Below are 12,500 nucleotides of genomic sequence, written 5' to 3'. Positions count from 1 at the left end.
ATTACACTACCCAAGTTTTCTGGCAGTTATCATGATTGGAGGCCATTTCATGATTTGTTTACATCTATGATTCATTCAAATAGTGACTTAACAGCCGTTGAAAAGTTTTATTATCTAAAAAGCAGCCTCAGTGGTGAAGCACTACAATGTATTTCAAATCTACCAGTCTCATCGGAGAATTTTGCACCAGCTTGGAAAATCCTGTGCACGCAATATGAAAATACGCGGATGTTAATTAATTCTCATTTGGATTGCATTTTTGAGTTGCCACGTCTTCAAAGAAAGTCTTCTTCAGAATTGAAGAACCTTTTGGCAACTGTCAAAGAATCACTTGGTGCTCTAGAAGCCTTAGGTTCACCAATAGCACAGTGGGATCACATCATCGTCTACATGGTCGTGCGACGTTTGGACGCATCATCACATGAAGCATGGGAATTATGTCGTAGTTCATCCAAAAAGCCAGCAACATTTTCTGAACTGGAAATTTTTCTCAGTGGCCGCATTCAAGCCCTAGAAAGTGTAGAGTCTAGGGGTGGTTTAACAAAAGTTCCCAAAAAATCAGCAGCTCACACACATGTATCTACATCTGCATATCAAAAACGTCCTGTTGAGGTTCCAAATAAATTACCTTTACAAACAAATAATTATTCTTGTTCTCTTTGCAGCTCAAATCATTATATTTCGAGCTGTGATATCTATAATGGTAAGACTCTTCAGCAAAAACATGATGTCCTCTCCTCAAAAAATCTTTGTTACAATTGTCTTGGTCCTCATCGGGTTGCTCAGTGTAAAAGTTCAAAAAGCTGCAGATACTGCAATGGTCGTCATCATTCCTCAATACATGGTTATCGGTTTCAATCTGAATCATCTAGTTCTGAAAATCCCACAACGAGCACAAACAATCCACTACCAACTGCTGTCAGTAATCATACCACTTCCGCAGCATTGAACTGTACGTCCAATATTTTGCTTGCCACAGCTTTAGTACGCATAAAATCGTCTCATGGAGTTTTTTCTAACGCTCGAGCTCTGCTCGATCAAGGTTCTGAGGTAACACTTATCAGTGAAGAATTAGTTAAGAAACTTCATCTAAAAAGACATAAGGGAAACTTAAACTTAATTGGCGTCGGTGCTCTTCAATCTGGTGCGACCAAAGGTTTGGTACATTTCACGCTGTATCCACATTTTGAATCGAGCTTTCAATGTACCGTATCTGCATACGTTTTGACAAAACTAACTACTCAATTACCATCGTGCACAGTTAAGCTTAACAATACCACGTATCTTAAGAATATCCAACTTGCAGATCCAAATTTTATGGTCACTAGTAAAATTGATCTTATAATTGGCGCTGACTTATATGGTTATCTTTTGGAAGGGGAAATTATCAAGGGAACTATAAATACTCCTGTTGCTCAACTCACATCTCTCGGGTGGATATTATCTGGCGGCGTCCATAATCTGGAATCCAATGCAAAATCGTCTCATTCAGTTCAAGTATTCCAATGTCGTGTAGATCATAACCTCGATGAGTTGTTACAACGTTTTTGGACGCAAGAAGAAGGAAAAACCAAATCATCTATTTTGTCTCCGGAAGAGAAAGAATGTGAGGCCCACTTTCAAGCCACCTACCGGAGAGACTCATCAGGCAGATATATTGTCAGATTGCCGTTCAAAAGTTCACCTAATACTCTTGGCGATTCTCGTAAAGAAGCAGAACGAATGCTTGCAAAGTTGTATCAGAAATCAGAATCTAATCCTCAGTTTTTTAAACTCTACTCAGATTTTCTTAAGGAATATGAATCTTTGGGTCACATGGTTCCATCATCTCAGGCTACAATTCTACAACAGAATACTTTCTTCCACATCATGGAGTTCTTAGGGAGTCTAGTACAACAACTAAACTGAGAGTTGTATTTAATGGATCATGCAAGACAAGCAGCGGTCTCTCATTAAACGATATTTTACACACTGGGCCCAAGCTTCAGTTAGAGATTTCTGATGTGATCACAAGATGGCGTCAATATCGGTATGTTTTTTCAGCCGATATTGAGAAAATGTTTAGACAAGTAATGGTGGATTCACGTGACTGGGCATACCAACAAATCCTTTGGACATCATCTCAATCATCAAGCGTGGTACCCTATCATCTCACTACAGTTACATATGGTCTTGGACCCGCGCCTTATCTTTCAAATCGAGTATTAAAACAACTTGCAACAGATGAAGGTTCTATCTATCCTTTAGCTGTCGATATTTTGAATAATATCACTTATGTAGATGATACATTTGGTGGAGCAGATTCTATAGAAGAAGCTCAAAGTGCAGTAATTCAACTGGATAAACTCTGCATGGCGGGCGGTTTTCATTTGCAAAAATGGACAGCTAATAATTCTAACGTTCTTTCTACCATTTCACCAGAACGATGTGCAATCAAACAAGTGATTCAACTTCAAGAAACCCAATATATTTCTACACTGGGTATCTGCTGGCAACCAGAAGAAGATTGTTTTGTTTTTTCATCGCCATTTTCATCCACATCTTCCAGCACACCTACGAAACGTTCAATACTGTCAAATATATCACGCTTCTTTGACCCCCTTGGTTGGATTTCTCCAGTAACAATACATGCAGAGATATTTGGCTATCGAAATGGGATGAATGGTTAATGAAGATTTGGCGGCTAGATGGTCAAAATTCATCAACGATTTAAATAACGTCAATAATATTTCAATCCCTCGATGGGTTGGAATTTCCCCAACAAATCTTGGAATTGAAATACATGGTTTCTCGGATGCCTCCGAACATGCAATGGCAGCTGTCATATATTTGCGTATTATTACCGAATTCGACTCAGTTTCTGTTCATCTCATTGAAGCGAAAACAAAAGTTGCTCCAACAAAGAGGCAAACGATCCCACGTTTAGAGCTCAATGCTGCACTTATTCTCACAAAAAGAGTAGCTCATTTTAAGTCCATTTTAAATCTTAATCATGTTTCCACTCATTTGTGGACAGATTCTTCTGTTGCTTTAACTTGGATTAAAGGTCATCCCTCCCGTTGGAAAGATTACGTTGCAAACCGTGTTTTAAAGATTCAAGATGTTTTACCCCATGCTAAATGGCATCACATTCCAGGAAAGTGTAACCCTGCCGATTGTGCATCTCGAGGGATTGCAGTTCAGCAGCTTATCGAACATCCCTTATGGTGGCATGGGCCGTTATGGCTTTTAAATCATTCATCATCGTGGCCATCTGCAGACATAAATTTGGGCAATATCAATTTAGAGGAAAGATTATCTCATCGAACTGTAAACATAGTGCGTCGTCATCAAGAAGAGCCAATCTGGGACCTAATCAACAAATTTTCAAATTAACTCGTTTGATAAGGATAACTGCTATTTGCCGTCGAGTTTTCTCAAAAAATTACAATAAATCTATTATCAAACAACCATTGAGTCCAAAAGAGCTAGAGCATGAGCGTAGGTTTTGGATAAAATTAACACAAAATTCTTATTTCTCATCAGAAATCAAGGCTCTTCATGCAGGTCAGCAGTTGCAAAATTCTCATCCTCTAAGCAAGTTTACGCCATTTATTGACGCATATGGTCTACTCCGTGTTGGCGGGCGGTTACGCAATGCTCTTATTGATCCAAATGCTAAACACCCCATTCTTTTTGCCATCCAAATGGGGAGCCCTTTGTCTTAGGTTTATTTTCAGTTATTTTCAGTTTTCGGGAGACCTGATCCTCTTTGTCTCAGATCCTATGATATAGTCCGATTTTTCCTTTGGAGTGTCGTTGGATTAACTTGGATCCTTCTCGGAAGGCTTTTCTTCAAATTTGGAACATATTGAACTAGAAGGGGTAAATATGGCGAATATATTTTCAATTCAGCATTTTAAAGTATCTGAAATGAGTATAAGGAAAGTTGCCGTGCGACAATTGGATCAAATCATGTAAAAAATGGAGAAAGGCCGGTAAAAAAATCAGTAATTTGTACTTGAAAACAGTTTTTTTTAACTGATAAATATTTTTGATTAAGCTTTTTAAAATGTCAGATATATGTAATAGCAAAATTGCGCTGCGAAAGTTGGACAAAAACAGGTAAAAATTGGGAGAAAGTGCGAAAACGGTCAAAACTGTACTTTTCTGCTTAAAACTGATTTTTTCTGTTCTAAACCGAAAGATTGAACGTTATAGACTACTAAACAGCTGAACCGTTTTTCTTATACAGCGTATTCCTGTATGTCTGGAATAGGAAATAGGGTACTTTTTATTTTGAAATTTCAATTGGGCGAGGAGCCACGCCCATACTAAGAAAATATGAGATCCGTATATTTGAGATAATATAATAGTTAGAGTACTCAAATTTTGTCGGACCCACTTTAGTGTCAATTGAGGATAAAAAATGGGCGGACTAGCATTAGGGGGCGTGGTACCTACATATAAATTAAATACAAAAATTCGTTTATCTTTAAAAATATAACAGTTAAAATTTTGTCGGGCCCACTGTGTTTGGGACATAGTGTGCTCTAATTGAACAGATTTTAAGAGTTTTTTTACTAGCCGTTTTCATCTGGCTACAGAGATGTAAACAAATTCTCCGCTCCGGTTTTATAGGTCTCTTGTTCATCTTAACTTCATTAAATGATTCCAAATTTTTGGCCAAGCATATGAAGCTATAACTCCAGAACTGTAAATAATAGAAACAAGCTTAGTACTTTTAAATATTTTGTACTTAAATATTTAAATTATATACATAATTCTTGTTACTTTAAGTCGAACAGAGCTAAAAAGCAACTCTGTTGTGTTGTGTCAAAAACCAGAATTGATTTTCTTTTATTTTGTCGATTTTTAATAATTAAAATAATATTATTATAAAAAGTAAAAACACGAAACACGAATTTTTAATTCATTTTAGTGTTATATATACCCTTCACCTTCGTGAGAACGGTATATATGTAAGTGTTCAAAATAATTTTTGTAGTCCAGTGTTAAATTAAATCTCTAAATATCATATTATTCTTCGCTTGTTAATTATGTATTTTGTATATCCTCTTTTTGTATAATCAGTCAGTCAGTTTATTGCAGTCGTCTCAGTCAGTTAGTCTACGCATCATTAGTGCATAATAAATTGTTAATTGTACTTAGTCTAAAAATCAATTATCTGTGTTTCAATCTAATAGATCTAAAATCAATACAAGAAATTTTACGAACAGTAAGTTTGTCATTCCGTTTGTAATTTCTTTAATATAATTTTCCAATCCTATAAAGTATATATATTATGGATCCTTATAGATATCGGAGTCGATTAAGCTTGTCTGTCTGTTGAAATCAGTTTTTAGAGGACCCCAGATATCGGCGAGATCCGAAAATTCAATAATTCTGTTAGATATGCTTTCGAGAAAATCGCTATTAAAATAAGCAAAATCGGTCTATAAATAACGAAGATATGAGCAAAAATCCGAGACAACCTCTGAAAATTTCATCAAAAAAAGACATATTTTTCCCACGCTTTGTTAAAAATGCAACAACAATACTGTGAATTAGATAAATATGTACATGTGCGTGTGTAGCTGTATTTGGTTTTATTCAGCTGTGTATTTTGTTTTGTATGTTTGGATACCGTTGGCTTCATTGAGTTGTGTATTTTGTTTTTTTTTTTGTGAATTCTGTTCGTATATTTGGATGTAGGTTGGTTTTATTGCGATGTTTTTTTTTTGTTTTTCCGTATTTATGTTGAGATGTCTGTTAGTTTAATTGCCTTGTGTATTTTGTTTTTTATTTCGTTTAGCGTTGTTGTTGTTCATTTTGTTTTGCTTGTGGTGTGATTATAATGTAGTCGGGAAAAAATTAAAAATTTATAAAACTATATGTTTAAAAATACACTATGGTGAAGGGTATATAAGATTCGGCACAGCCGAATATAGCATTCTTACTTGTTTTTCTTATAACGGTTATGTCGAAAACAATATTAACCCTCCGTCATGTACATGTTCCGATAGTCACGTACGTAGCGCATGTATCTGGCGAGATACACTATGTATTTCTGTACATTTATATGTAAAATATGCCATTTTAGTAACAATATTAGGATATCTAACAATATTTGTAGAGGGTACCTGGAGACTCAAACCCCTAACCAAATTAGAAATATATTAAAATCGCAGTTAAATATCTGGCCAGATACATGCGCATGACGGAGGGTTAACTATTACATTTTCTTAACATATTTCGGAGCTCGTTCGTTCTTTCTTTCTTTTTTTGTGTTGTTGTTTTAATTTAAAACTTTATAACATTTCACGAAGGGTAGTCATCTTGTCGCGATGTGTAGGCTTAAGTGCAATGAATCCCATGGGCCAACCTGACGGTGTCAGCTCTGCCTAAGCTGGCTGGCTTAGGGGTCACCCTTGTCAGACGGGTCATAGGAGGAGCACGATACTAAGAACTACCACTCCCATCTGACCACTCCTATCCGAAACCCATCAAGCGTCTGTCGTAGTTGCGATTGAATCCCTTGGGGAAGTGTGGCCAGGTGCTTTGTTGGACATGGTCCTGGTACGTGAAATCCCTCGCAGACCGAGATCTATTGCCTCCTTCCCAACTGAGCTACACAACCCGGCGGAGATTCTGGCACTCCTTTTGAGCGGAAATCCTCAATTACATACCCATGTTTCAAAGGTCGTGAAGGTGTCCAAATTGATATGGACGATCACAAATCTGTTAGAGGCTATAAACTTCTATATGCAAACTGCACAGGAAATATAAGAGCCTGCATTATCCTGCTTGATTACAGCGATGAGGATACAGTTGTCGGGCAACTTCAAATTCTGACCCCTAAGCAGCTAAGGTAAGCCCCCTAGGTGGCACCCTGAAATTGCGAAAACCCGCGAGTTATGTCGAGACAAAGAGAACTGGTATATGGTCTCTTTATAAGTCAAAAATTAATGAATTTAAGAATCAGGTAAGTAGTGCGAAACGCAGATCCTGAAGAAAATTCTGTAGTTCTATAGCAAGGTATTCTTATATACCTTCACAGTGGACCAAGTTTAACGTGATTTTTATCCCAAAAGGGGGTAAGACATCACATACAAATGCAGAAGACTTCAGACCCATAAGTGTACTACTCTCAAACTCTCCTTATGAAGGGTAAGTCTGTTGAGACACCTTTGGGTTTATTGAAAAATACATATGTTATGGAAATTTTACTCTGGTCACCTTTCTTGTCATCGAAGGCGCCTTTAATAATGTCAAATCCTCACCCATCTTTCAGTGCCTCTCTAAAGGGGTGTGGAGCAACTCACTGTGAGTTTTGTGAGGAACTTGATATTACATAGGATAATTGTATCCAAACTGGATGATACAACAATCTACAAAACAGCCATACGGGGCACTCCTCAGGAAGGGGTACTATCCCCTTCCGAACTTTGAAACTATGTTTGTTATGACAAATTGTTGGTTTTATATTAATATGGCAAAACTGAATGCAAATAATAGTTATTGCATTCCTTTTTCTATTTTTATTCCTAACTTTAAGTTCGTTAAATAAAGATGTATTGAATTATTGAAAACCGCGTCTATGTTACTTACATACTTTTAAATAAGGAATAGAAAAGTGGCGACGAGTAAAAAAGAGTAAAATAAATATTAATGCATCAATAATAAAAGACGGAAGAAGGTATTCCCCAGAATTAAATGGGAAAATTTCAAGATGGAAGCTGCTCAATTTGCCCAATTATAAGAAGCCTTCAAAAGGACTCAACGCGACCTGCTACAACAATTAAATGCAAAGTTCTAACCTGCAACCACAACTACGAAAACAAAATCAGAGTACGCAGTCATTACAAGTGCTGTTGCCGCCATTTGAGAACTTTGACGAGAAAAATGAAACTTTCAAATTATACCGTCAGTGATTCGAAAATTATTTAACTATGAAAGGTGTTTTTGCAAATAAAACTCTTTGTCATCAAATGTTGGTAAACTTAATTGGTTCTACACTCTTCAAGTTGTTAGTTTCGCTTATTGTTCCCAAGACAATTAATGATGTTGAATATGACGACATAATACAATCTTGGAGTCAACACAGATTTTTATCAACATATCCAAGTGAAGATTAAACAATTGCTGATTATGTCGCACTATTACGTCTAGACATTATTGAATGTGAGTTCAATATGTAATTGTTATGCAGATATTTGAAATATTTTTCTACGAGCACAATTTATACGTGGCCTTAAGGATAATGCAATTCAAGAGCAATTACTTCAAACCGAGGAAGAAGAATTCGAGAAGATTATACAAAGAGCACTTTTCCTCGAAGCATCAAAGATAGATAGCCGTGAAATTAATACAAGGCAGACCAACTGTAGTGACATCAACAAAATTCGAGCCGATATCTCAAGTCGCCGTAGAAGTCAGTCAAAAAATCGTTCTTTAATTAACAGGACGCAGGTCCTGTTAATAATCACAATTTTCTAATTGTTGTCGACGCAAAATGGAGAGAATTTAGAGTCATACGTGATGCAACTACAACGCAAAACACTATAAGTTTGTTATCTGAAATTTTTATTACCCTTCAATTATTGTATCCGACAATCTTCACCAGCGAATAATCATATTGTAAGCAGAATGGTATTTTCCAAGAACTAATTGCTCCAGGACATCCAAGTACAAATGGATTAGCAGAGCTAAATGTTCAAACACTGAAGCGTAAATTTAAAGCATTGTCATCCGATCCGGCTTCAATTCAGAAAAAGGTTAACGAAATTCTTTAAAGATATCGAGCTACACCTCTGAACTGTGGAAAGAGTACAGTTGAACTCTATTTTAAAAGACGAATTCGAATTAAATTTGATGCTTTAAAACCTACAAAGAAAATTTTTTCTCTGAAGCCTATTCCATGCGTTCGTCAAACAAGCGTGGGAGAAAGAGTGCAAGTTCTACATTTTGAAATGGAAAATGGGCAACGTAATCAGGAAGTGTGGATACTTACATTATTTAGTGAAACTGGATGATTGCTATACGCTCAAACGCCACAGAGAACAACTAAAAATTACAATGTTCCACAAACGTAAAGTACACTTTGTCCCAAGCATTGATGGAAGCAATACTGATTTTACTAATCTACTAAAAAATCAACAGGCTCATGATTATAACAAGTATATATTGGAATCTCCAAATCTTCAAAATCAGTCAAATTTAGAATCCCAGGAAATTCAATAAACTACTAGTCATGCTGCACCTCAAGATCTGCAAGACTACGCAATAGGCCAACATATCTTCTAGATTATGGGTCAGCATAACTTATGTACTATTTTATTCATTTATTTTTCTAATTGAATTTTTTTGAATTAATTTTTAATGTACTTTATTTCTTTCAAGATAAAAAGCGTTGGAGATTGATATGCACCGTTGTTGGCATTATATTAATATGGCAACACTGAATGCAAATAATAGTTATTGCGTTCCTTTTTCAATTGTTATTCGTTGAATAAAGATGTATTGAATTATTGAAAACGCGTATATATTACTTACATACATTCAAAAAAGTGTTGCGTGGAAGAAGCGTTGAAGTTAATAAGCTCATGGAGCGTAAACTGTTGCCTCAACATTGATTCGGGAAAGACGGAACTTGTATTATTATTTAGCATATACAAAATTCCTCAATTCTCCCTTCCTCGTCTAAATGGCGGGGTTCTCACGCTGTCGGATAATGAAAAATTCCTAGGTGTTATTCTCGACAGGAAGTTGTCTTGGGGTTTAAATATTTTATCCAGATATTCAAAAGTTATTACGGCATTATATGTCTGTAGAAGGGCTCTATAATTTCCGAGGTAATAATTTTTAAAACATTAACATCACTGTTTTTTAAAAACATTTTTTAAAACATTAACATCACTGATTGTTTTTTAATCATTTCAAAAAATTAAAAGAGCCATACGACTGTCAAATTTTCCATCCGTATTCTCTTTCAATGTGTGATGGTTTCATTGCATTTAGACGATCCCATCCGTACTCTTCTACACAAAATGTTAAATGATCATATTACATGAGTTCGTGTAAAACCGTTAATAACAGTCGTGGAGGTAACGAAATAAGTAGAAGTTGTATATAAAAAATACTAAATACTTTAATGATATAACATCCAACGATTGAAAATATACTTATGTGGGAAGTATACGTATGTTGGATAAAAATCAAATGATGTCCACAGCAATTTGAAAATTTTTGTCACACCATTAAGAGGTCTAAAGTATTATTCAGACATGTTTTGAGACTGACCATTCACTATCCAAGAAATCGATTGTGTTCGTAGTGCTTCAGACAAATATCTGAAACATTTAAAAATTCATAAAATTTAACTTTAGATTGTAGAAATGCAATTTTTAGATTTTAAGGTTTTTTTAATAATATTGAAAGAGAAATAATATTTTTTTTCTCTTACAAGATTATTACTACAATGGAAGTAATTTTTTTTAATGAACGAATAACGGTCGGGCATGTGTTGGTTAATTCCTCATTTAAACAAACACTATAAAAAAGTTGGTACATTGTAGACTCCGTATTTTAATTTTTAAATTATATTGCGGTCTGTTTGCCAGAATGACCATAAGTACTTTTGTGGTCAAACTTTACTATGAATTCTATTTTATCGACTGTATCATTCAAAATAGCTTCGCCACGGTGTAACTGATGCGCTTGGTCTCTAAACCCTTCCTCTTCCTATGTCTTTAGAACCACTATTGTTCTGAAAATTTTTATTTGAACTTAAAATTCAGAAAAATAAACACATTTTAAATGAAAACAAGTAAGAAGTTATAGTCGGGCGAGGTCGACCATATAATACCCTACACCTGTATACGATTTAGTTTTCATAATAATGATGGGGCCTAGGTGAAATAATGGGCCGATAATAACGATTTTCAATAGCCAAATTTCATTCAATTATCTCCAAAGTTGGGACCTGCAGTTTGATTAAAATGTTTAAAAGCTCTATTCGGGGGTTAAGTTGTATGGTGGCTGGGTAAAATAATGGACCGATATTAACCATTTTCAATAGGCTTAGTCTACGGTGTCATAAAAGATCATGTGCCAACTTTCATTGAATTATCTCTAAAATTGCGACCTGTAGTTTGATTATAAGGTTTACAAGCCCGATTAGGGGTTCAGATGTATGGGCGCTAGGTGAAATAATGGACCGATCTTAACCATTTTCAATAGGCTTCATCCCTGGGACAATAGAAGATAATGTACCAATGTAAATAGACTCAGAAAATACTTCTGAGCCGATTGGTATACTTTAAGGTGGGTATATTATTGTGCGTTACAAACATCAGCACAAACCCAATATAAAAAGGAGAAATAAAAAAAATTATTATAAAGTCGCTTTTATAACATAAAAGAGTGTAAAATTATTATAATTTCCAGTTTCTGTATTGTTATGGCAAAACTGGAAATTAACTACTACTGAAACGAAATAGACTCATCAAGTAAGTATTAAACAGGCGGAACAGGTTATTCTGAACGGGGTCACTTTTCATTCACTCAGATTATATCAAATTAGATTGTTTTATGCATTAAGTTGTAACGTTTTGGTTGCAATTTGGATATTAATTGTTGGCTGGGTGCTGGCATTGTGTTATTCTCACATATAAACACTTTCGTGTGTAACGCCAAGAAATATTCATTTAAGACCCAACAAATTATATATATTCTGGGTCCTTATCAAATTCTGAGTCAATTTAGCTATGTCCGTCTGTCTGTGTGAAACACGCTCACGAAAAAACGAAGCAATAGAATTTAACCAAATTTACCCAAAATGTTCCTTCTAAGTTGTTTGGTATTGAAAAATGAGCAAACTCGGTTCACATCGGAAAAAGTTATGAATCAACATTTAAAACCACCTATAAAAAAATAATTTTTTACACATTTTGATGTAATTTTTTCGGAAACTATGCAAGAGAATTCCATGAAAATCAACACACATTCGTTTCCACATAAGAACCCGATCAAAGCTAAAAACTGCTAGAATCGGTCACAATTTAATATACCTCCCATACAAAAGTACAAATTCTCGGAAAATAGGTTTTTTGTTAATAACTTCCATATCCACATAAAATTTGGTACAAGTATTGCTCTCATACAAAGAAATAATACTATTGTAAAGGATGCTTATTTGTTTTTTTTATTTATTTATGTTACTTTCTGATTAGAATGTCTTACAATAATCATTCTTAAAACGGAAATGCAAAAAGGCAAGGTTGCATTCCATTTGACAAAGTCTTAATGAGTTTGTAGAGTTGCCATATTACAGATCATTACAATCTCGGCCAACCTGACTAGGCAATCGACCTCGATTGCGTTAAGTCTTGTAAAAATTCTTCCTCTAGAAACTCATAGTCTTCGTATTCGCTCGTGTTGCCTTCATTTTCAGATAATTTGTTTTTTACCGAGTCCTTTACTTCCAACCATTTTTTCAATCGAGTCGAATCTACTACACC

At 35.2% G+C, this 12,500-nt stretch overlaps 2 protein-coding genes across 2 annotated transcripts in view; both read left to right on the top strand.

Moving 5' to 3' along the window:
- The window catches only part of LOC124419959, a 2,289-nt gene extending 381 nt beyond the window's left edge, over nucleotides 1-1,908 (top strand). Inside the window, exon 1 of the mRNA XM_046951240.1 lies at nucleotides 1-1,908. This exon is cut by the window's left edge and continues 381 nt beyond it. Coding sequence (XP_046807196.1) covers nucleotides 1-1,908 — 1,908 coding nt within the window.
- Nucleotides 1,854-12,500, top strand: part of LOC124418923 — a 16,499-nt gene continuing 5,852 nt past the window's right edge. Inside the window, exon 1 of the mRNA XM_046946871.1 lies at nucleotides 1,854-2,628. Within this exon, the coding sequence (XP_046802827.1) occupies nucleotides 2,058-2,628 (571 nt within the window). The 5' untranslated portion in view covers nucleotides 1,854-2,057. The remainder of the gene's footprint in view (nucleotides 2,629-12,500) is intronic.

Source organism: Lucilia cuprina, chromosome X (genome assembly GCF_022045245.1).
Source record: "Lucilia cuprina isolate Lc7/37 chromosome X, ASM2204524v1, whole genome shotgun sequence".
Classification (NCBI taxonomy): Eukaryota; Metazoa; Arthropoda; class Insecta; order Diptera; family Calliphoridae; genus Lucilia; species Lucilia cuprina.
Note: the sequence above shows the minus strand (reverse complement) of the source record. Positions and strands in the feature narration are given on the sequence as shown.